The 23,252-nt window shown below is 39.4% G+C and overlaps 1 protein-coding gene across 7 annotated transcripts in view; it reads left to right on the top strand.

The window, feature by feature from the left end:
- The window catches only part of ELP1 (elongator acetyltransferase complex subunit 1), a 60,539-nt gene extending 38,433 nt beyond the window's left edge, over window positions 1–22,106 (top strand). For all 7 annotated transcript variants that reach the window (XM_078373975.1, XM_035254104.3, XM_078373969.1 and 4 more), the window contains 11 exons: window positions 547–644; window positions 2,219–2,420; window positions 4,174–4,235; window positions 9,215–9,277; window positions 9,646–9,706; window positions 11,152–11,265; window positions 11,756–11,867; window positions 12,557–12,684; window positions 13,160–13,314; window positions 15,954–16,029; window positions 21,438–22,106. In XM_078373975.1, the coding sequence (XP_078230101.1) occupies window positions 547–644; window positions 2,219–2,420; window positions 4,174–4,235; window positions 9,215–9,277; window positions 9,646–9,706; window positions 11,152–11,265; window positions 11,756–11,867; window positions 12,557–12,684; window positions 13,160–13,314; window positions 15,954–16,029; window positions 21,438–21,505 (1,139 nt within the window). In that variant the 3' untranslated portion in view covers window positions 21,506–22,106. The remainder of the gene's footprint in view (window positions 1–546; window positions 645–2,218; window positions 2,421–4,173; window positions 4,236–9,214; window positions 9,278–9,645; window positions 9,707–11,151; window positions 11,266–11,755; window positions 11,868–12,556; window positions 12,685–13,159; window positions 13,315–15,953; window positions 16,030–21,437) is intronic.
- The last annotated feature ends 1,146 nt before the right edge of the window (window positions 22,107–23,252 follow it).

Raw genomic sequence — 23,252 nt, 5'->3', positions numbered from 1 at the left:
TACAGATATGTCAGGGAAGCTCTGCTTGTCTGGAATGAGTGGTGAGGCTACCTCCCCATGCCCTGTCAGACACAGTTTTAATTGACAGTGATGGAGTGCCAGTTGTTCTTCCCATGCTAGAGCAGTTGTGATTCTTTACTGAGGACTGGCATGGGGGCAAGGAAGAATCAGGTGGGGTGCATGTTAAGCATTCAGCTGCTGGCGTCCTTGGACAATCTGATTCAACTGGTCTGGGATAGGACTGAGGTGTGCATGTGTCTAATAAGCTTCCAGGTGATGTCTTTTCAAAGAGGCTGAGAAAACACTGAGCTGGATAGCTGGGACTCTTAAGTAGGGTGCTAAGCCCAATCATTGCTTCTCTTGCCTCAGAATATGTAGTGGTCCTCATTAAAAATTCAGATTCCGGATTCTGTTCTTTAGACTCTCTGATTATTTAGGTCTTGAAAAGGTCCCTTATTGATTTTGTTTGGTGACCACTGGAGTAAATGAAGTCCATTATGCTTACCATGTCTTAAGCCTGTCTTTGTGTGAATCTTATTCCTACAGGACCTGAGTACTTCCCAGAATGCTTAAACTTGATAAAAGATAAAAACTTGTACAAGGAAGCTCTGAAGTTATATTCACCAAGCTCACAACAGTACCAGGTATATGGTGTGTGAAATGAGGCTGTCCTGGTTTTGCTTTTTGCTTTAGTTCGAAAGGAGTGAGGATCCTGAGTTCAGAACACCATCCTTGGCTTCAAGAGTTATCTTAAAACTAATTAGCTTCAATTTGAACTTCTTATCTGGGAGAATGGTCCTGACCTGTTCTCTGATTCCTCATCTGGAATACCACAGCACCTTCCCCATGAAGTTCCCTGCTTTTTTCCCACCCCTCCTCTAGCCCAACCTCAGTGCTTATAAGACTGAGCATCCTAACAAGCACAGATCTTTCCCATATGTTTCAGCATAAAGGGAAAGTTGTGTTTGTTTAAAAATACTCTTTAGCTTTTTTTGTATACCAGATACTTTACTTATAGGCGAAATGTGTTATATGATCCTCTTAACAGCCTAATAGGGTGCTGAGCACAATTTGTAGATGACAAAGCAACTTGCCTAAGGATCCAGAGCTACGAAGTGCTGGACCTGGGACACAGAGTCCAGGCTGCCTGACCACCCTGCCCATGCCGTTAACCACCACTCTCCCATGCCACCAGCATCACCATTTTCAATTTGATCTCAGACTATGTACACATCTTTCTGTGTTCAAGCCTCTACCAGCTTATTTGGCACCAGCTTCTGCCACCATCCCTGTTCCTAGTTACTTGTAGGTAGTTCTGCAGATGTCACATTGCGTGATTCCTCTGCCAGCTCTCTACCCACCAGACTTCCTTTAGCCCCACTTGTCCATCAGAACCCTTGGGTTACTCCTGAATGCCATTCCTGGGCCAGGTGCCAAATGCTGAGCTCCCAAAGCAGCCTGCCCTCACCTTGGTGATTGCATATGTCAAACTGCTGATTAGCTGCTTTGTCTCCTGCATGAGGCTGTGGGCTCCTTAAGGGCAGGGACTCCATGTTGCATTCCTCTCTGCATCTCTACCTAACATCCAGCCTGGAGAATCAAGGATTTGGCCAATGGCTACCTCTTCTTGTTTTCTATTCTCTCCCACACTGTCTGCTCCAGTCACACTGGCTGTCCTGTTACTCCTCAGACCTACCATACACATTCCTGCTGTGCAGCCATGGTGCCTTCTGTGCCCTCTGCCTGGACGCTGTTCCCTATCTCATCACATGGTTTATTCTCCTGATAGCCCTCAGAGTTCACACTCGCTGAGGGCTGCAAGGAGACTGTCCTCTGTCCCTTTATCCATCTTTGCCGTTATGCTGTAGACTGTATTCAGTCTGTAAGTCCATCCTCTGTTGCTATAAGAGCGGGAACTTGGTGGTGGGTCTTCTACGATTTTTCATTTGTTTGGTTTTATTTTTTGCCTTGCTGTGTTATTCATACTGCCCAGAATGGTGCATATGCAGTTATGAGTAATTATTTGTCGAGTGAATAAATGGCACATGCTCAGTAAGGTTTTGAATGAAAAATGATTGCACTAACTGATCAACTGTAGGATTTTCACAGGTAATTCTTTCAAGGGAGTTTCAAGTGTAGTAACTAAGGCAGCTATACTGGAGCTTTAGAGAAATGATTGTCATGTTTCCTCCTCAGTCCTAAATCTCCTCTTGTCCAGGATATCAGCATTGCTTATGGGGAGCACCTGATGCAGGAGCACATGTATGAGCCAGCAGGGCTCATGTTTGCCCGTTGCGGTGCCCACGAGAAAGCGCTCTCAGCCTTTCTGACGTGTGGCAACTGGAAGCAAGCCCTCTGTGTGGCAGCCCAGCTTAACTTTACTGAAGACCAGCTGGCTGGCCTTGGCAGAACTCTGGCAGGTAAGTACATGCATTAAGATTTCTACATCTATAAAGGCTTTAAAAATTTTATTTCTTTGTTTTTTTGGTAATTTTGCAAATGAATTTAGGGCAGAATACCCTGAGACAGTCTTGTTACCACTGATAAAAACAATTTAGAATGCTTTAAAGGATAAGCTACTACAGCAAGAGTCTCAGAGTGCAGTGGCACAATATGGAAAGAAGTTTATTTCTCTCTCCCAAGGGATTGACAGGCCCTTCCATTATGTGGCTCTGCAACCTTTTAGGCAGATGGTTGTAGCTAGGTTATCTCCACGTCTGTCCTCAGGAAGGAGAGTGGGGAGAAACCAGAGTCGTGGTAAAGCATTTACCCTTAAGTTAGAAATGACCTGGATGGAAGTTAAACTGTCACCTTCTATTCCATCTCGGCCACACATAATACCATGTGGCTGGATGGGCTGTGCCCTGTAGGAAGGTAAAGATGAATTTTGGAATGGGGCCATTCTGGTATAGAGAGTAGGTTAATCGAATGGCCAGGAATGAAGTGGAAAGAAAAGGCCAAATGTCCAAGCATTCAGGGTCCAGGGTTGCCTGAAAAGAGATGAGGGTGGTACCACAGTGGAGGAAAGGGTGAGGCACCTGTGAAAAGAGGTGAGCAGAAGCTCTGGTCCTCTCAGCAGTGCCTTAATTAAAGCAATGACTGGCATATTGTTTTCCCTAACTTGTAAATATTGTTGTGGTCTCAAAGAAAAAAAAAGCAGTCCTGAAAAAATTCCAAACTCTATCCTGTTAAATTTATGTCCCTGTCCTCCTTCGTCATTTGCATTATTCTTTTTCTCTTGGGATTATAACAATGTATGGGATTATTACTTTGTTCTTTCTGGTTATTAGACCTTCCCAAATCCCTCTGTTTCCAAGCTGACCTCTTTTTACAAATGTTGATAATTCCTTATTTCAAGGCTTTTAATTATTCATTCAGTCTCCACTGTTCCTTTCTGCTTTAGAAATTCGTGTTACTGGTTGTTTATACCGTCTGTGTTCTTGGGATCTCTTATCTTCTCCTATATCCTTTACAGCTCCTAGCTTGCTATTTCCCATGTCTTATAATGGAGTATTTCTAGTTTTCTCAGATGTTTAGCAAAAGTATGTGGAGAGGGCAATGGTGAAAGATGTCTGAGAACTGTTCCACGCTGGAGTTACTCTGTGTGTATATGTAACGGAGGCAGTTTGCACAAGATAGCATAACTATTTAAATAGCGGAGGTGATTTTGCCTCCTTTCTTAAGTGATATATGCCCTGGAGTGAGCATGCAATGAGAGACCAGAATCTGCCAGCTCCTTTGTAAGCCTTGGGTTCTCTGTGCCTCTCAGTGTGATTTGTCTCAATTGGGCTGAGAGTGATTCTAGGATCTAGAGACACTGCATAACTCCAGATGTAAGTCAGCTACTTCCATCTAGTGCTCAACCGAAGAAATAGTGGTCTGTAACTGTTAAGGGACAAAATGAGTTAGTGAGAGATACCAAGTCATTTTCCCACATACATGCTTTGGAAGCATCTTTCAAGGCTGATTTTGGCAGTGTATGATTTTCAATACCTGTGCTAAATTTAGATTCTGGCTGCCCTTTAACATAGGACTCCATGGTGTATATACCTCTTCCCTCACGGAAATTCAGAAAGTACATAGTTTCATACATAAGAAAGACATGTTAAAGAAGCACTTGAGCCAAAGAATCTGTTTAACTTTGTTGTCAACTGCTGCTGATTGTCTCTGCAGGAAAGCTGGTTGAGCAGAGGAAACACATTGATGCAGCCATGGTTTTGGAACAGTATGCCCAGGTAAACTCAATTCCTCCCTTTTAAACCTCCTAGTCAGCGAGAAAGGACTTCTCAGTTGTATCTTAGTGATCATGAAAGTTAAAGAACTGTGCATAATTGTTAAGTCCAGAGAGAGTGTTTGCCCAGAGGTCTCCTATCTTGCTGGCTTGACTTGAAAATCTAAATTCAGTGCATCTCTAAGTTTTGTGAGGTAGAATATAAAAGATATTTGTCTTTTTTATTTTTAATGTTTCTCTATTACAGGGTTGGCAAACTACAACCTGTGACTACTCCAGCATGCCACCCATTTTTGTAAATAAAGTTTTATTGGAGCGTAGCCATACCCATTAGTTTACATCTTGTCTGTGGCTGCTTTTACACTACAATAACAAAGTTAAGGAGTTATGACAGATATTTTGGCCCCTAAGACCTAAAATATTTACTGTCTAGCCTTTTACAGGAAAAATTGGCCAATTCCTGCCCTCTTGGGTTGAGGAAAACTCCTTCTCTTCCTTATTCTGAGAGTTTTTATCATGAATGAGTGTTAAATTTTCTCAAATGCATCTTCAATTATGATGATTTTTTGTTTTTAGATCAGTGCTATGGTGGATTAGGTGATTGATTTTCTGCTGCGAAACTAACCTTGCATCTCTGGGTTCAACCCTACGTGGTGTAATACATATATTATCCTTTTTCACTCCTGGTAGATTAGATTTACTAAAATTTTCTTCAGGATTTTTAGGTTTGTGTTCATGAGGGATATTGGTTTGTGGTTTTTTAATGTCTTTGCCGTGTTTTGGGTATCAGGGTAATGCTGCTGTCATAAAATGAGGGGTGGTATTCTTTCACTTCTGTTTTCTGGAGGATTTCATGTAGAATTGGTATGAGGCTCTGGCTCATGGTTAAAAACCTATGTGTGATGTTTCAGACCTGACCATAAATTACAGACTTTACCTAGGAGACCACATGGGGAAAAGCTGCCCTCCCCACACCAGACTTAGTGTAATGCCAATGGATTACAGTTTCTAAAGAGAATTGGGGTCAAGGACTCAGGGCCCCCTGTTAGTTATGCTCCTGTATCAGTATTTGCATTCAGAGTCCTGGCTCTTTCATTCCTAGGTCTCTTTATCTGAGGCCATGGGCCAAGGTCTTCTTCAGGCACCTCTGCCAAGGCTGTCTTATGCAAGAAGGAGTGGAAAAACCTTGACTTTTTTTTCCACTGTGACTCACTACCCAGTAGTTTTCCACCCTTCCCCCCTTCCTTTGCATCCATGCCCTCAAGATCTGTCAAACTGCTAAAGCCTTTTTTTCTGAGTTTCTTCAACAGTGAAGCAACCCTCATGTCTGTGTGGATCCAGCTGACTCTTTACTAGTGAGTCTTCCTTGGGAAAGAATGGAACAGACAGAGTTGATGCTTTCCCTGGTTTTAGCCTCTTGTTTATCCCAATGCAATGCCTAAAGACCTAACTCATTTTTGACTTGTTGCTTTGATCAGCTACTCCAGCACCTGATAGCTCTGCTCTTTCTCCCAGCTCTTGGGAGATATTTTTTTCTTCCTTAAATATTTAGTAGATTATACCAGTAAGGCCATCTGGGCCTGGAGTTTTCTTTAATGAAAGTTTTTCACTGTTAATTCAGTTTCTTTAGTAGACATGAGCCTATTCAAGTTTATCTGTTTCTTCTGGAATGAGCACTGGTAGTTTACATCTTTCAAAGAATTTGTTCATTTCATCTAAATTGTCAGATTTATTGGCATAACGTGTTTATAGTATTCTCTTATCCTTTTATTGTCCGTAGGGTCTATAGTGACATCTGTCTTTCATTCTGGATATTGGTGTGTCTTCTTTTTTTCTGAGTATTCTGGCCAGAGGTTTGTTAGTTTTATTGATCTTTTTGAAGAATGAACTGTTTGTTTTTCTCTCTGATTTTTCTCTATTCTATATCATTAATTTTTCTTTATTATTTTCTATTATCCTTATTTTATTTGTTCTTTATTTTTCTAGTTTCTTAAGGTGATGGCTTACTTTTCCTTTCCTTTTTTTTTTTTTTAAGAAACAGGGCCCTACTCTGTTGCTCAGGCTTGAGTGCAGTGGCACGATCATGGCTCACTGTAGTCTCAAACTCTTAGGCTCAGGCTATCCTCCCTGCTCAGCCTCTGGAGTAGTTGGGATTACAGGTGCATGCCACCATGTCTGGCTAATTTTTAATTTTTTTTTTTTGTAGAGATGGGGTCTCACTATGTTGCCCACACTGGTCTGAAACTCCTGGCCTCAAGTGATCCCTCTGCCTTGGCCTCCCAAAGTGCTGAGATACCACACGTAAGCCACTGTGCCTGGCCAAGGTGATGGCTTTAAGCCATTGATTAGAGATGATTCCTTACCTTTCTAGTTTAAGCATATAATGCCATAATTTTCCTCAAACATCATTTCAGCTACATTATACAAATTTTGAAATGTTTGGTTTTCATTTTCTAATTTCCCTTGTGATTTCTTTATTGACCCTTGGCTTATTTAGAAGTGTGTTTAACTCGCAGATATTGGAGATTTGCCTGCCATCTTTTTGTTATTACTTTCTACTTTAATTTTGTTGTGATTAGAGAGCATACATTTTATTAATTTAAATTTATAATATATTTTAATTTATAATATGTTCTGTTTTAGGGAATGTTGTATATGTACTTGAAAAGAATATGAAAGCTACCATTATTGGATGGAGTGTCCTATAAATGTCAGTTAGATTAGGTTGATCATGCTGTTCTAGTTTTTTATGTACTTATTGATTTCCTCATTACTTGCTCTATCAATGGCTGGGAAAGTGTTAAAATCTCCCACTGAAATAATTTATCTATTTCTCCTTTCATTCTACCAGTGTTTGCTTCATGTATTTTGAAGCTCTGTTACAGGTGTGTAAATGCTTTCGAGTATGTCCTAGATGTATTGATTTTGATATCCCTTTCTCTGTTACTATGTCTAATTCTGAATTCGACTTTAATGTTGCTGCTATAGCGCTTCCAGCTTTCTCTTGGTTAGTCTTTTCATTGCATATCTTTTTCTATCCTTTTACTTTTAATCTATCTGAATATAGTCCTTATTTTGAAGGTGGGTTCCTTGTTAATACTGTTAGCTGGTTCTTTTTTCTTTTTAATCTAATTTGACAATCTCTGCCTTTTAATTGGAAGTTTTAGACATTTGCACTGAATGTTATTACCAATATAGTTGGGTTTAAACCTTCTATCTTGCTGTTTTCTGTTTGTTTCATTGATCCTTTGTTTCTTGTATTTTTGTTGTTGTTGTTGCTTTCCTTTGGATTTAGTGTTTTTCATAATTCCATTTTACCTCTGCTATTATAGGCTTATTAGCTATACTTCTTCATTTCAGTATTTTAGTGGTTGCTCTAGGATTTATAATAAATATCATTAATTGGCCCTATCTTCAGATAATAGTATACTACTTCACATATAGTGTAAAAATCTTACAAGAGTATTCACTCTATAATATTTTGTTATTGCTTTCGCTTTAAGTGATCAATTACTGTTTAAGGAAACTTTTTAAAGACCTGTCTTTCATGTTTATTCTTTTTTTTTTTAAAAAGAAGCTGGAAGGGAATTTCATTCAATATTTTCTGAGTTTTAAAAAACTGCTGGCCACTCAAAATGGATCAACAGCAAAAATTTAGGAGCTAAAACTCTTGAAGGCTGGGTACAGAGGTTCATGCCTGTGATTCCAGCACTTTGAGAGGCTGAGGTGGGAGGGTCACTTGAGCCCAGGGGTTTGAGACCAGCATGGGCAACATAGGAAGACCTTGATTCTGCAAAAAATAAAAAGACAATTAGCCAGGAATGCACCTACAGGTGTGCACCTGTAGTCCCAGCTTTTTGGGAGGCCAAGGTGGGAAAATTGCCCAAGCCCGTAAGTTTGGTACTGCAGTGAGCTGAGTTAATGCCACTGTGCTTCAGCCTGGACAACAGAACAAGACCCTGTCTCAAAGAAAACAAAAAAACAAAACAAATTAAAAAAAAAACTATAAAACTCTTAGAAGAAGACATAGGGTTAAATCTTTATGACTTTGGATTTGGGAATGGACTGTTAGAATGAACATCCAAAACACAATCAATAAATTGATAAATTGGATTTAATAAAAATTAAGAACTTTTGTGTATCAAGGACATTATCAAGAATGTGAAAAGACAACATATAGAATGGAAGAAGATATTTGCAAATCATATATTTGATAAAGGCTTAATATCCAGAATATGTAAGGAACTCCTACAACTCAACAACAAAAAGCTAGATAAATCAATTTTTGAAATGAGCAAAGGCCTGTAATCCCAGCTACTTGGTAGGTTGAGACAGGAGAATTGCTTGATGGTAGGAGTTCAAGACCAGCCTGGACAGCATAGTGAGACCCTGTCTCTAAAAAAAAATTTTTTTATTAGATGGGTGTGGTGGCATATGACTGTAGTCCAAGCTACATGGGAGACTGAGGCAGGGGGATCACTTGAGGCCAGGAGGTCAAGGCTGCAGTGAGCTATGATTGTGCCACTGCACCCCAGCCTAGTCAACAGAGCAAGAACCTGTCTGAGAAAAAAGGAAAAAAAGAACAAAAATAATTTAGAAGATTGTTATTCTAGTCTACTCTATTTCAACATGTGGTCCTGTTAACAATTCTGGAGCCCACCTAAACCTGCTGAATCAAACTTGGTAGTAAAACTGGGAAGATGGGCATATCCAACAGACCTTTCTGGTGGTTTTGATGTCCAGGCATGCAGAGAGATGATGCTTACCTTGTGTTTTGTCATAATTTCAGAATTTACACCCCTCCCTTATCTTTTGTGTCAGTATTTATGGAGACATGAACTCTAGGACAGGCATGATGCTGAGAACTAGGAGTTCTTCCCTGCCAGGGAGAGGGAGGCAGGTCTGTGGTTAGTTTTGCAGTTGGCTGTGATGACATCTGACACGCTGTCTTCACCTGTTGTCTTCTTCCTGTTCCTTTGTCAGGATTATGAAGAAGCTGTGCTTTTGCTGTTAGAAGGAGCTGCCTGGGAGGAAGCTTTGAGGCTGGTAAGAATCTTTTAAATCCTCCAGATGTTGCGTGCTAAGCAGAGAGAGCAAGCAAGAGATTCCAGGTCAGTTGGAGACGTTTGTCTTCTGAGTTCGTGAAATTAAGTAGAATTAGGTCAGGTTCCTGGCTTGAGGAATAGCAGTGTTTTTAAAACCGTTTTTATCATCCTTGATAATGTTTTGGAATTAGTCCTCCACATTTGAAATATTACTGTTTGAGTTGAATTTCCTTGGTTGCCTTGTAGGAGGCCTATTTTTCAGGAAAATATTCTGATTGCCTCTGAAAGTAATCCATGTCTTTCTAAGTATCTTAACCCTCCAGTGACTAGAAGTTTTCCTGCCTAAAATTACTGTGTTTTTCCTTCTAGGTATACAAATATAACAGACTGGATATTATAGAAACCAACATAAAGCCTTCCATTTTAGAAGGTGAGGGTTCCATTTTAGATAGAATTCCTCATTTGGAAGTATAGAAAAGGGGAGGAGAGAGAGAGAGATGAGAGAGTCTCCTCCTATTAATATGTTTTTTTAATCATATGTCACGTAGACTCAATAAAAATTACCCACTGGATATAATATTTAATTCTCACTAGAATTTTTAAATATGCTGAAAAAAATTAAGTGGTAACAAATAAAATATTTGAATGTTAGAAACCTGTGATAAAATATGATGAAGAATTTTTGTATTTGGGAATAGTTGGTAAACTTGAATACGAGCTATATTAGATAAAATGCAACAATGATAAATTTCTGCTATTTAATAATCATGTTGTGGTTATGTAAAATAATATCCTATTATTCTTAAGAGATAAATGCTGACATATTTGGGAATGAAGGATCATATCTCTGCCTTACTCTCAAAAGATTTTACAAAAGTAATAATGAATGTGTGCATGCATGCAGAGAAACAGGAAGCAAAAAATATGTCAAAATGTTGATAACTGGTAAATCTAGGTGAAAGGTCTACGTATGTTCGTTGAATTATTACAGCTTTTATGTAGGTTTCAACTTTTTCAAAGTATTTTTTAAAAATAACCTTCTCAAATGAAGTTTGTGGTTCTTAGAGAACATATGAATATTACCAGTTCTAGAATACTCAGATGGTCACTCTGACCCTTTAAAAGCAAAGTGTAGAAGAAAGACATGAGTTTGACTTTACAGAACCTTAGGGAGTGGTTGATTTTGATTTTAAGCTCTGCCTCTTTATGCAAGTCCACCCTATAAGTAACATCTGGCCTTTCTGACAATTTACACGTGTGCACATTCTTACCTTGTCTGTCAATTAAAACGTTGCTGGGGTGCTTTTTGTGTCGTTCACTTTAGGTACCTCTAACTGGGTATTAAAAGTATCATTCCTCGTCTATAATAATCTAACCAGCTCTTACTTGGATTTTCACCACTAATGAGAACCTTTCTTAGAAAAATGCTGATAATTCCTCTGCATAGGCCCAAAACCTATTCATAAAATACATCCTTGGATAGTAGTATTTTGCTCTTTCAAAATATATTCTACTAGTGTCAGTTTTCTCTTGTAAATTTTTCCATTGGACAGTATTTTTCAGAAATCATTAGATACATTTATTCCACATCCATGGGCACTTCTTACTTTTGTTAACTGAGATACCAAGTCTTCGTTCAGGTGATTTCACACGTTGAGTGGTAGAGCATATTCTGGGATAATGTTGATGAACTCTAAGATGTGGACTATCAGTCTCTAGTTTGTTAATGCTTATTAATGAAAAAAAGCTCGCTTGGAAAACCTAGTAACCTCTTTCTTTTTGTTGAATTCTAATCTTCCTCCACTGCTCCCCACCTTTAGTCTTTTCTCTTTGCTTAAACATTATGCTCACACTATTTTTCATTCTGCATCTCAGCCCAGAAAAATTATATGGCATTTCTGGACTCTCAGACAGCCACATTCAGTCGCCACAAGAAACGTTTCTTGGTAGTTCAAGAGCTCAAGGAACAAGCCCAGCAGGCAGGTCTGGGTGAGTGTCTGCATGAAGACCATCGACACGTACGGGGAGCCGGGTAACACCGCACATTGTCTAAATTGCTTGGTGTTCCTCCTGCATTCTGATTACTGTGCCGTGGGGAAGTGTGAGGCCTCTGTCAAGCCCCTTCAGGTCTATCTGTGTCTGTGTGTTGGTGAAGGGCAGGACCAAGCATGAATGGGAAGAGCTCTGCCAGACATTCCCACCGACCCCATTCAACCAGAGCAGCTCACCACTTCCATGTCTTCCAAAAGAGTTTCCTCATTTCCAGAAAACAGATAAAAGAAAAAAGTTCAGGAGACTACTCTTTATAGTAGTAATCACTATATTTAATATTATCTCATTCATTTTGAGATCAACTTGGCAATAATTTTCATCCATCCTTTGATATGCCCCAATTGACTTTAGTTAATTTACCTCCCTGAAGATAAACCCACACATTAGCAGGCAGTGTTTTCATCTGCTTCTGGTTCTTCTTTTCTAGATGATGAGGTACCCCATGGCCAAGAGTCTGACCTCTTCTCTGAAACTAGCAGTGTTGTGAGTGGCAGTGAGATGAGTGGCAAATACTCCCATAGTAACTCCAGGATATCCGCGTACGTATCATGTTTATTCAGCACACTGACCATGCTCTGGGCACACAGGGAAAGTAGAAGCAAATAGGTTTGTTTTCTGCTAGGACAGTGTAGTGGGAGTGGGGAGAATATTCTTCAATGCTGGGCGGAAGTTGTTCAAAGACTTTCCCAGCGTATCTAAGAGTTTAAACTTGACATTGAAAGGTTTTTCCTCCTCAGCTTTATGGCCTGTGTGTTTTCCCATGTCCCATGAGGCAGTTCCTCCACTGAGTGCTCACTTTATATTAACATCTGATTTTTACTCTTTGTATACTTGTGACTAAAGTATAGGCACCAAAAAAGTGAAAAGGTCAGGCTTCTTTAATTCAAAATCAGGAAAAGACTGTAAATGTAAAATAAGTCATCACACTTTTACCTAATATAGTAATTTGTCAGAAATATTTATTGAACACCCATATGGTAGGTACAGTAGATGTTACCAAAAACTTACAAGGAGATAGAAATTATAAGAGCTTATAGTCTTACTTTGGGATATGTACAACAATGCAAGATTATATATTTCAACTGAATTACACTTTCAGAATTTAAAATGGAGATCTGTGAAGTTGTGTTGGGTGATCGGAAACTACAGGAAAGTAGCCAGGCAAGGTAGCACATGCCTAAAGTCCTAGCTACTCAGGAGGCTTAAAAATATCTGTAATTTCTAACAGGAGATCATCTAAGAATCGCCGAAAAGCGGAGCGGAAGAAGCACAGCCTCAAAGAAGGCAGTCCACTGGAGGACCTGGCCCTCCTGGAGGCACTGAGTGAAGTGGTGGAGAACACTGAAAACCGGAAAGGTATTTTTTCAGTCCTGCTGATGATTCCTGATCACATATAATAGTAAACAGGCAGCACAGACAGGCAGAGTTCATTCAGTAGATGATGAAGCTACAATTTTCCCAATATGAGGAAAGATGAGAACTTTTGGCCAGAAGTGTCATGTCAGCACACATTCCCGAAGCACCCCTTCTTAGCTGGTAACTGAGAAGCCTTCCTCCATTTGGCATCCCCCAACTGAACTGTGACAGATGCTTAAGCAAGGATAAAGGATTGTGGGACACTGTTGTCGGCTTGGGACCCAGTGTGCTTGATTTTCCTTTCATAGTACATGTGTTTAATTATTCCAGCATTTGGGAAGAAAAAAGTTAATGTGGGAGAAAGGACCTGCAGTGGGAATTATAGATTTTTTTGCTTGGGAGAGAAGCTATGGTATGATTCTATCCATGGAGCTGGGAATGTAACTTACCACTCTTTCAAATTTCTTCTCTCTAGATGAAGTATACCATATTTTAAAGGTACTCTTTCTCTTTGAGTTTGATGAACAAGGAAGGGAATTACAGAAGGCCTTTGAAGATATGCTGCAGTTGATAGAAAGGTCAATTCCAGAAATTTGGACTCTTACCTGTCAGCAGAATTCAGCTACCCCCGTAAGTCTTCTCAAAGACATTGTGCATTTTTTCATCATTTTCATGGGTTATTATCACACAGTCCCCAAGTCAAAAAGGTTTTCCTGTTCTTAAAACATAAGATGCCATAGTTAAATTATCTTAGATTTGTGTTGAAGCTGTCAGTAAAATTTCATATTGCCTGTAGAGTGATTAGTAAACCTTGGCATAGGTTAAATGGGCTATCATTTTCCTTTCTGGATGAAGCAGCTGTCATGGAGAAAATGGGAATGTCATGTGGTTGCTCCTGGCCTTCAGTGAGGTTGGAGTGGCGGGTGGTGGGGGGGAGATGGGATCAGAGATAGCCTGTCACTTTCCATTTCAGAACTCATGGATAGGATCAGGCTTTAAAGGGACTCCAGGCAAATGCTTTTCCTGTTGTTTTATGAAAAATTTAGCCTGTTTAGGCTAAATCAGGTCTGTATTGCAGAATTCTAATGTATTGCCATCTGTTTACTTTTTATATCTCTGTTCACCCTCTTATACCTCAAGTCTATTGTTAAGAGTTTGATTTGAATTCACAAAGGCTGGTATATCAATCAAGATCCAGAAAGGAAAGCAAAAGTCGTACCTATGATTTTATCACAGAATTTAATATTTGGATTGGTTAAGTAAGTGTTAGAGGACTAAACAAGGCAAAAGGAAAATACAGAGGAAGGACATTGAGATAGTAACTATAGGAAGCAGCTTTACCGCTCCAGCTGAGGGAACAGAAGGAGTTAGGGATTACTACATTTAGAATCCTGGAGGTAGGCCCTGCAGAGCTGGCTCTTGAACCTCTGAGAGGAGAGTGCCAGCCAGCTAGTCCTAGCATTTCTCAGGGGGCATGATGAGGCTGGTTCCAGGCATACAGAAGAAAATGGGAACTGGAAGGAACGGCTGCTGCTGGGGTAAAAGCCACTCAGTCAAAGAACAAATCTTTTGTTCTTCCTCCAGCCTTGTACTCCGCCTCTGCTGTTCACTGTAGGCAGGACATGATGGGAAGCCAGCAGCAAGGAGGAATGTCTTTCAGGTGCCCAGCCCCAGCGTCACAAGCAGTGGACAGAAGAGGGCGTTGGAGCTGAGAGATTACAAATCAGCTCACTGTTTAGAAACACATATGCTTATGGTGTCTTGATTTCCTCAGTTAGAAATAGCCATAAGACTTCCCTGTGTGCTTCAGTAGAATGTTTTGAAGATTAAATAAGAGAATGAATGTAAAAGCACTTTACAAATCATAGAAATAAAAGCAACTAGAAATCACGACCCCACAACTTCTTGAATTTATTATAATAGGTATTTCTTAGAAGAAATGTGATCATCATCTTCAAAACTGTAGTACTTTTGAAGATAATTATTTTTGGTTTTTGAGATAGAGTCTCACTCTGTTGCTCAGGCTGAAGTACAGTGCTCACTGCAACCTCAACCTCCTTGGGCTCAGGTGATCTTCCCCCACTTCAGCTTCTTGAGTAGCTGGGAATACTGGTGCATGCTGTAACACCTGGCTAATTTTCAAATTTTCTGTAGAGACAGGGTGTCACTATGTTGCCCATAGTGTCTTGAACTCCTGGACTCAAGCGATCTGCCCACCTCAGCCTCCCAAAGTGCTGGGACTACAGGCATGAGCCACTGCACCTGGCTTGAAGATAATAATTTATAATACCACCCCCCAAGACATCCCCTCCCCTCTTCTCTTCTGATCGCATGATCATATTAAGTTCTTTTTTTTTTTTCTTGGTCTGTTACCTAGGCTAGAGTGCAGTGGTGGTATGCTCAATCATGGCATGCTGCAGCCTCAAATGCCTGGGCTAAAGCAGTCCTCCCACCTCAGCCTCCTGAGTAATTGGAACCACAGGTGCACACCACCATGCCCAGCTAATTTTAAGGGTTTTTTTTGTAGACAGGGGAGGGGAAGTCTTTCTGTGTTGCCCAGGTTGGTCTTGAACTCCTGACTTCAAGTGATCTGCCTTGACCTCCCAAAGTACTGAGGTTACAGGTGTGAGCTGCTGTGCCTCCCACCTTAAGTTCTAAGACATCAATTTTATGATTGTGGTTTTGTTCTGATTGGTGAAGTATGGTTGTAGTATGTGCAGAATACCATGACTGACTTCTCATTGCTTTTGAGAGTGTACCACCAAGGGATGGCACTAAGCAGGGGTGTGTGCCCAGAGGCTCACTGCAGACTTGAAATTCCTGTGAAGTCTCGTGTTTTATGCACAGGTGCATAGTTTGCATTCCACTCCATAGTATGTACATATTTGTATTTGTTTCAACCTAAAGATGTTCGTTTCCCACAACTCTTTGAGTATAATTGATTCTCTATGTATTTATAACCTCTTTTACTATTTCCCCTCTCCTCAAGGAGTGGCTTGCTCATTTGGAAAAGGCCAGGATATATCATTGTAGAGTTTCTTTTCTTCTCCCCAACCCCTCATCTTTACCTTGTTCTGGGGGAAAGAAGAACTAGAGGTCTGAGTTGCAACTGGCAAATTAAAATCACATTGGGAAAGAGAGTTACTGTGTTTCACACCATACCAGTAGAAATGAAGGCTGTTTCCTGCTGGTAGGGATTTGGCCTTTGATATTGGCAGTCTTGAGAAGTATTAGATACTCTTTGCTGATACAGACTGTTTTCTCCTTAGGTTCTAGGTCCCAATTCTACTGCAAATAGTATCATGGCTTCTTATCAACAACAGAAGACTTCAGTTCCTGTTCTTGGTTAGTATTTCTTCTCATTTAATATTACAATGCTAAGGAGAAGGAATATCTTTCTGTAAGTATTGAGAAGGTCAGCAGTATAAGGAGAGATTGGATACAATTTTTAATTACAAAATTTGTCTACAAATATTCCTCAGTTCTTAGACTGCATCTTTAGTATGATCAGTTTCATGCTTCTAGCAGTGGGGGACCTGGTGCAGGAAAACCCGAGATAACCATTGTATGTGTAATTTTAAAAGAATATACTGACAGTGGCACACACTTGCTCATAAAAGCACATCACGGTTCCAGTTTCAGTCTAAACCATCTACATTTACATATACATTGCCAGATTCTTCTGAAGCATCACTATTTGCTATTGGCAGTTATGCTTTGCATCTTGGGAATGTTTTCATAAACCTTGCTTATGAGTGGGACCTTTTTATTATGTTTAGGATTGGCAGTATAATTTGAAAGCAAATCCAAAGAATATTAGCATTTTATCCATATTTCCAGTTTAGTTATGCATGAAATGTTTTATTTGTTGAGGGGCGAGGATTCTTAAATTACTTACATCTCAAAAAGTTAAAACCCTGAATGCTTTCTTTTGAAAGTTGTTTAGAAACATTTGATGGCTCAACGTGGCACTTCGAGTATTTGCCCTTACAGTTAAATCAATCAAGCATCTTAGCTTTGAAAAGTTAGTGATAGTTTCTAAAATAATTGGCAGTTTCAACTGCTGTTATTTGCATTTCTAGCATATGACAGGCAGCTTTCTGAAGTTTTTTTTCACTGAAGTGCTACACTGTAATAGCATTTTGATGACATTTGAAGTAGCCTGTGGGGATTCAAATTAAGTTTGACTTGAACAGTTTGTGTTGCTACCAGAAAAGAACAGCTACCTTCCCTCCCAGCCAAACTCCATCCAGACAGTAACTACTGCATTCCTAGCTCCTCTTCTGTCTGGAGAATGGCAAGGTACTTTCGGTATCAATTCCAACACATCCACTTACTCCTTTTTTTTTTCTTGAATTTTTTATTTTTTAAAAAAACAGAGGGGGATCTTATTATGTTGCACAGGCTGGTCTGAAACTCCAGCCTTCAAGTGATCCTCCTGCCTCAGCCTTCCAAAGTGCTGGCATTACAGGCATGTGACCCCGTGCCTGGCCCACTTATTTCTCAGATGCTAGGAATTTACATTAGACCTAAAGCCATTTGGTCATTGCTTATTTTGTGCTGTAGTCCTATCTGGTTGTGATTTCTGCCCCCTCTGTTCCTTGTTGCTGGCCTGATGCTGACGTTCAGGTCAGGTCAGTCCCACCATCCCCTGGGGTATTCTAGATGGCTTTCCCACTTCAAAGAGCACTTTCTTGTTTTCCAGCTGAACCTTAAAGACACTGTAATATTTGAGAGCCTCTCATTATCTGAGCGTATATTATTATTCTTGAGGCTTCAAGGTTGTATAGGAAAGGGAAGTTCCTATAATTCAAAAATTGCCACTGATGAACTAATCACAAAATTAGTCCCACTCATACATTACTCAGTTGCCCCTCTTCCGCTAACAGTAGTAAGTGTAGTCACACATGCCCACAGGTGAAATCAATGACTGGATGGATCATTTTCTGATCGTGTCATGCTTTGATGCGATACAGTATCATGTAGATCAATTGCAAGTCTTACAGAAATTTAGTATTACATAAAATAAATTAAAGTGACATTGGAAAAGTACTTGAATCACAGCTGAGCTGGACTTGTTGCAACTGGTGACAAAATAAGTGCTTCAAATGATTTTGACTATCAAAGGATTGAGAGAGGTCTTCAGAAACATTGAGAAGCCCTCAAGGTATTTTTATAAAAATGACGTTTTTTTGTGCTGTGAAATTCAAATATAGAAATGTGAAATATGTCCTGCTGTCATATAATTTGTCAGAATAATTACTTCCTTGCCCAAAAGTCCATACCTCATGTCTATTTCAAGTTAAGTCTGTAATCAAATATAGTTGTAGTTGTGCCTAATTTTAAAAAATGAGATAGAGCACATTATTTTCAAAACTAGTTTTTTAAAGATAAAGTCTCATTCCAACGTAAGTACTACTTATGAAATTATGGACCTTGTTGACAGTGAATTTATTTAAGTAGCCTTTTTCCGGTATTGATAATCTTTATGGCACCATGTAGTGGCGAGAAATGTAAACAAACAAAGATGTAGTATTAAATCATAACTGCATAGAATTAACTGTAGTACATACCGCACTGCTGTAATAATTTTGTAGCTACCCCCTGTTGCTATTGTGTTGGGTGGGTTCAAGTATTACCAGTATCTGCTTAAAATGCCATGTGACACTAATCATCTTCACGTGAGCAGCACCTGAGAGTCTCGAGTAATTGCATATGGCAGCAAAAATGATCTCTTGCATTTTTGTGTATTTTTTATCATGTTTAGTGTAATATCATAAACCTTAAATAACACCATGGGACCTATAGGAAGTACCACACATGATGCTCTCAGGAAGCAGAGAAAAGTTATAACATTACATGACATTATAAGAAAAAGTTGACTTGCTCGATATATACTAAAGATTGAGGTCTACAGTTGTGGTTGCCCATATTTCACAATAAATGAATCCAATATAAGAACCATTATAAAAGAAAAGGAAGTTCATGAAGCTGTCACTGCAGCTATGTCAGCAGGCATGAAAACCTTGTACTTGTTGCAAAATACCTTTTTATCTTGGATTGAAAATGCAGCTTTTATGTGGGTGCAGGATTGCTATGGGAAAAGCATACCTATAAAACTAATATGATTCCAGAAAAAGCAGTCATTGTGTGAGAACTTAAAGCAAGGAGGTGAAAAATCTAAAGCTGGAGAATTTAATGCCAGCAAGGGATGGTTTGATAATTTTAGAAAGAGGTCTGGCTCTATATATGTCAACATAACAGGAAAAGCAGCTCCTGCCAACCCAGAGGCAGCAGCAAAGGCAGTTGGGTTTTTGATCAGGACTGCCCTTACCTATAAAGCTGATAACCCCTGAGCCTGGAAGGGAAAAGATTAATACAAGCTGCCAGGCTTTTGTTGTACCGTACAGCAAGAAGGCCTGGACAAGGAGAACACTTTTTCTGGATTGGTTCCATTGTTGATTTGTCCCTGAAGTTAAGAAGTATCTTGCCAGTAAGGTAACTGCCTTTTAAAGTTCTTTTGAACCTATCTACAGTAACAATGGAGAAGTAAAAAAAAAAAAAAATTAAAATTAAAAATAAAAATAAATAAAGATCTTTTGATAGTGGAGAATGCCTCAGGCCACCCCAAACCCCATGAGTTCAACCCCGAAGACGTTGAATTGATCTACTTGCCCCTAAACACAACATCTCTAGTTGAGCCTCTAAATGAGGGGATCATAAGGACTTTTAGGGCTCATTATAAACAGTACTCTTTGGAAAGGGTTATCAAATGTCTTGGACCCTGATAGAACATGAAAGTCTGGAAGAATTACACCATCAAAGATGCCACCATCATTATAGAAAAAGCTGTGAAAGCCATCAAGCCCAAGACAATAAATTCCTACTAGAGAAAATTGTGTCCAGATTGCATGGCTTCATAGGATTTACCACAGCTAGTCAAGGAAATTATGAAAGAGATTGTGAATCTGGAAAAAAAAAAAAGGGTGCATGAAGTATTTCCAGATAGGGATCTTGGAGAAATTCAAGAGGTGATTGACACCACACCAGAGGGATTAACAGAAGATGACTTGATGGCGATGAGTTCTTCCAAACCAGTGCCAGACGATGAGGAAGATGACATAGAGGAAGCAGTGCCGCAAAATAGATTGACATACGTTCTGAAGGTTCCAGTCATTCAAGACTGCCTTTGGCTTCTTTTACGACATGGAAGCTTCTATGATATGGGCACTGAAACTGAAAGAAACTGTGGAAGGATTGGTACCTTAGAGAAATGAAAGAGCAAAAACATCACAAATTATGGTGTATTTCTGTTAAGTTGGTGACACTGAGTGTGCCCACCTTTCTTGCCTCCTCTTTAACCTCCCCTGCCTGTTTCATCTCTACCACCCCCGAGTCAGCAAGACCAACCCTTCCTCTTCCACCTCAGCCTACTCAATGTGAAGAACACAAAGATGAAGACCTTTATGATGACCTACTTCCACTTAATAAATAGTAAATATTGATTTCTTTATAATTTTCTTAGTATTTTTTCTAGCTTACTTTATTGTAGGAATGTTGTATATAGTACGTATAACATAGAAAACATTTGTTAATTGACTTTTTATGTTGCCAATATGGCTATCAGACAACAGTTAGCTATCAGTACTTGAGTTTTGGAGATACAAAAGTTAAGCATGGGGCCGGGTGTGGTGGCTCACACTTGTAATCCCAGCACTTTGGGAGGCTGAGGTGGGCAGAACGAGACCAGGAGTTTTGAGACCAGCATGGGCAGCATGGTGAAACCTCGTCTTTACAAAAATTAGCCAGATATAGTGGTGCACACTTGTAATCCCAGCCACGTGGGAGACTGAGACAGGAGAATCACTTGACCCCGGGGGGTTGGGACTGCAGTGAGCCATGATCATGCCACTGTACTCCAACCTGGGCAATAGAACGAGACCCTGTCTCAAAAAAAGAAAGAAAAAGGTATATGTAGATTTTTGACTGTGCAGTGGGAGTCCACACCAATAATCCCACCCACATTTAAGGATCAACTGTAATTTTTAATGTCTGTATGGCTCATATGTATAGATTTACTCCTGGAAGTTTATCATAAATAATGCTGAAAAAAGAAAATCCTTATATATATATCCATAAATTCTCATATCTCTTCTTCCTGTATATGATTCCTGGTTAGAAAAGAAACTTAACAAATAGAAGTGAAAGAGTACCTGGGAGTTTTAGGTTACAATGACAGAATCTTTTCCTAACCCTCTCTCTCCATTTACTTTTTTTTTAAGCAGGGGCATCTTTATTGATCAACATGTTTATCAAAGTTTCATCATAAAGTAGTTTCTGTCCATTAACTTCACTTAACTGAATATGTGCTACGAAATTTTGCTATTCCTTGAAAATTAAGATAGACTTTACATATAGTGAAATGCAGAGATTTCAGATGTACAATTTAATGAGTTTTGATAAATGTATACAGCCATGTAACTGCTGCCACTACCCCTCCCATACCCTCAATTTGAAATATAGAACATTCTTCCACTTTGAAGGTTGCATTGCAGTCCCTCCTCTCAGGGAAGGGCCTCCAGGCTGTGTTTGCTCTGACCTGGAGGTTGTAGGGGTAGTAGACACATGGACTCTGGCTCTGTTGGTTTTGTTGCTGCAAACCCCACCTGCCTTGTTTGTTTAGTTTAGAGTTACTGCCTCAGCTCCCACCAAGAGTATGTCTGTCACAATTTCCCTTCCTTTCTTACTTTTAGATGCTGAGCTTTTTATACCACCAAAGATCAACAAAAGAATTCAGTGGAAGCTGAGCCTGCTAGACTGAGTGACCGCAGTTAGGAGGGCTCTGACAGAGAAGACCATTTCCATTCATTCCTGTTGTCGTATCACCACTTGCTCTTTGATGCCTGGGTACTGAGAACTGGAAAGAGTAAGATGATAACTTACCTTAGCATTGCCAAGAGCTGCTGTCTGCACCAGACAGACAGCAAGCAATTCTATTTATTTTATTTTGTGTATAGATCGTAATCATTAGCAAGACATTAAGCTTGCTGATGTCTTGATTAACCAGCATAGCATCATTTTGTGAGAATTATTGTTCTTTCAGTTGGGCTGTTTGAGAGCATAATTATGGTAATCATGAAACTGAGTTTCCTTCCCAGCTACAGGTCTGATTCATATTGGGACCTTGGACAAGTCACAGTAATTGATTTGTGCCTCTGTTCTTGATCTATTAATTGGAAATAATGTTTCATGGTTTCTACCTCAAAAGTGTGAAGACAAGTAATGTTTCTAAATTGTCTTTTTTTATTGGAGGAGAAGATTACAATGGCTATTATTGCTACATTCGGTCAAATGTGATTACTTAAATGGCTTCTTGTCACCTTAAACTAAAGCAGAATAAAAAGTATCCTTTGACATTGTAAGCCCTCTTTTGCTGTTATTTTGTAACACCTTACCAGGTCATGTGCTTTCAGTTATAACTGGGCTGAGCCTCCTATAATTATAGTGCCTATAGGGACTGTTTTACTGCCTGTGTATTTTCTGTTAGAGAATTAGCAGTGTTAGAGCTTGAACAGATTACAATTTCTAAACAGTATCATGCACATTTGGTGTGAGTGATCAGTGTGCATTGTATGGCATGCATGGTTGTGAATTCTTCTCTGTTCTCCAAATACTGCTTTCTTTAACTCAGATATTTTTGTTAGACTAGGTCACTTCATTTATTTTTCTTTGTGGTGCTTACCTATCTTTTATACAGTTCTCCACCCCCCAAAAAAAACTGTCTCAAAATGAGAATATTTTATTTTTATGGTGAGTCTAGAAAACTCCCAGTTCATTCTGATAACAGTTGTATGGCTAATCCTTGGGTAAGGTTAAAAATTCTTCTGTGTTTTAAATATCAGAACCAGACCTTCCTTACTATATCTTAGTCCATTTGTGTCTCTGTAATAACAACCAGCTTTCAAAGGAACTAATGAGTGAAAACTCACTCATTACCATGAGGATGGCACCAAGCCATTCACGTAGGATCTGCCCCGTGACCAAAACACCTCCCATTAGGCCCTACTTCAAAAACATTGGGGATCACATTTCAACATGAGGTTTAGGGAAACAAATGCCCAAACTATAGCACTGTACATAAACTAACAGGAAGTGCTACTTTTGATCCTCAAATAATTGATACAGCCCAAATTGTAATTTTAGAAGCCTTTCACAGTATAGCAAGATGTTAACTATAGAATCAGTCCGGGGGTATTCACTGTGTAATATAACTTTTCTGTATGTTTGAACATTTTCATAAAATAATAGGATTTTTTTTAAAGAAGAGGAAGAAGATATACTTTGCTTTGGAGAAAGCTACTTTTTGACTTATACTCCTAATAGATTTGCTGTAATTAAGTGCCCAATATTGAAAGGCTACAAGTACTTTGTAACCACTCATTGGCATAAGTAAATAAGCATGGTAACTTATATGGCATTTAAATATATTATAGTGCTCTTGCTTTGGGTAATTGTAATGGGACCCATGCTGATAGATTGGAAATAGAAGTAAATGTGTGTATTGATAA

The sequence above is a fragment of the Callithrix jacchus genome, chromosome 1 (assembly GCF_049354715.1).
Source record: "Callithrix jacchus isolate 240 chromosome 1, calJac240_pri, whole genome shotgun sequence".
NCBI lineage: Eukaryota > Metazoa > Chordata > Mammalia > Primates > Cebidae > Callithrix > Callithrix jacchus.
Note: the sequence above shows the minus strand (reverse complement) of the source record. Positions and strands in the feature narration are given on the sequence as shown.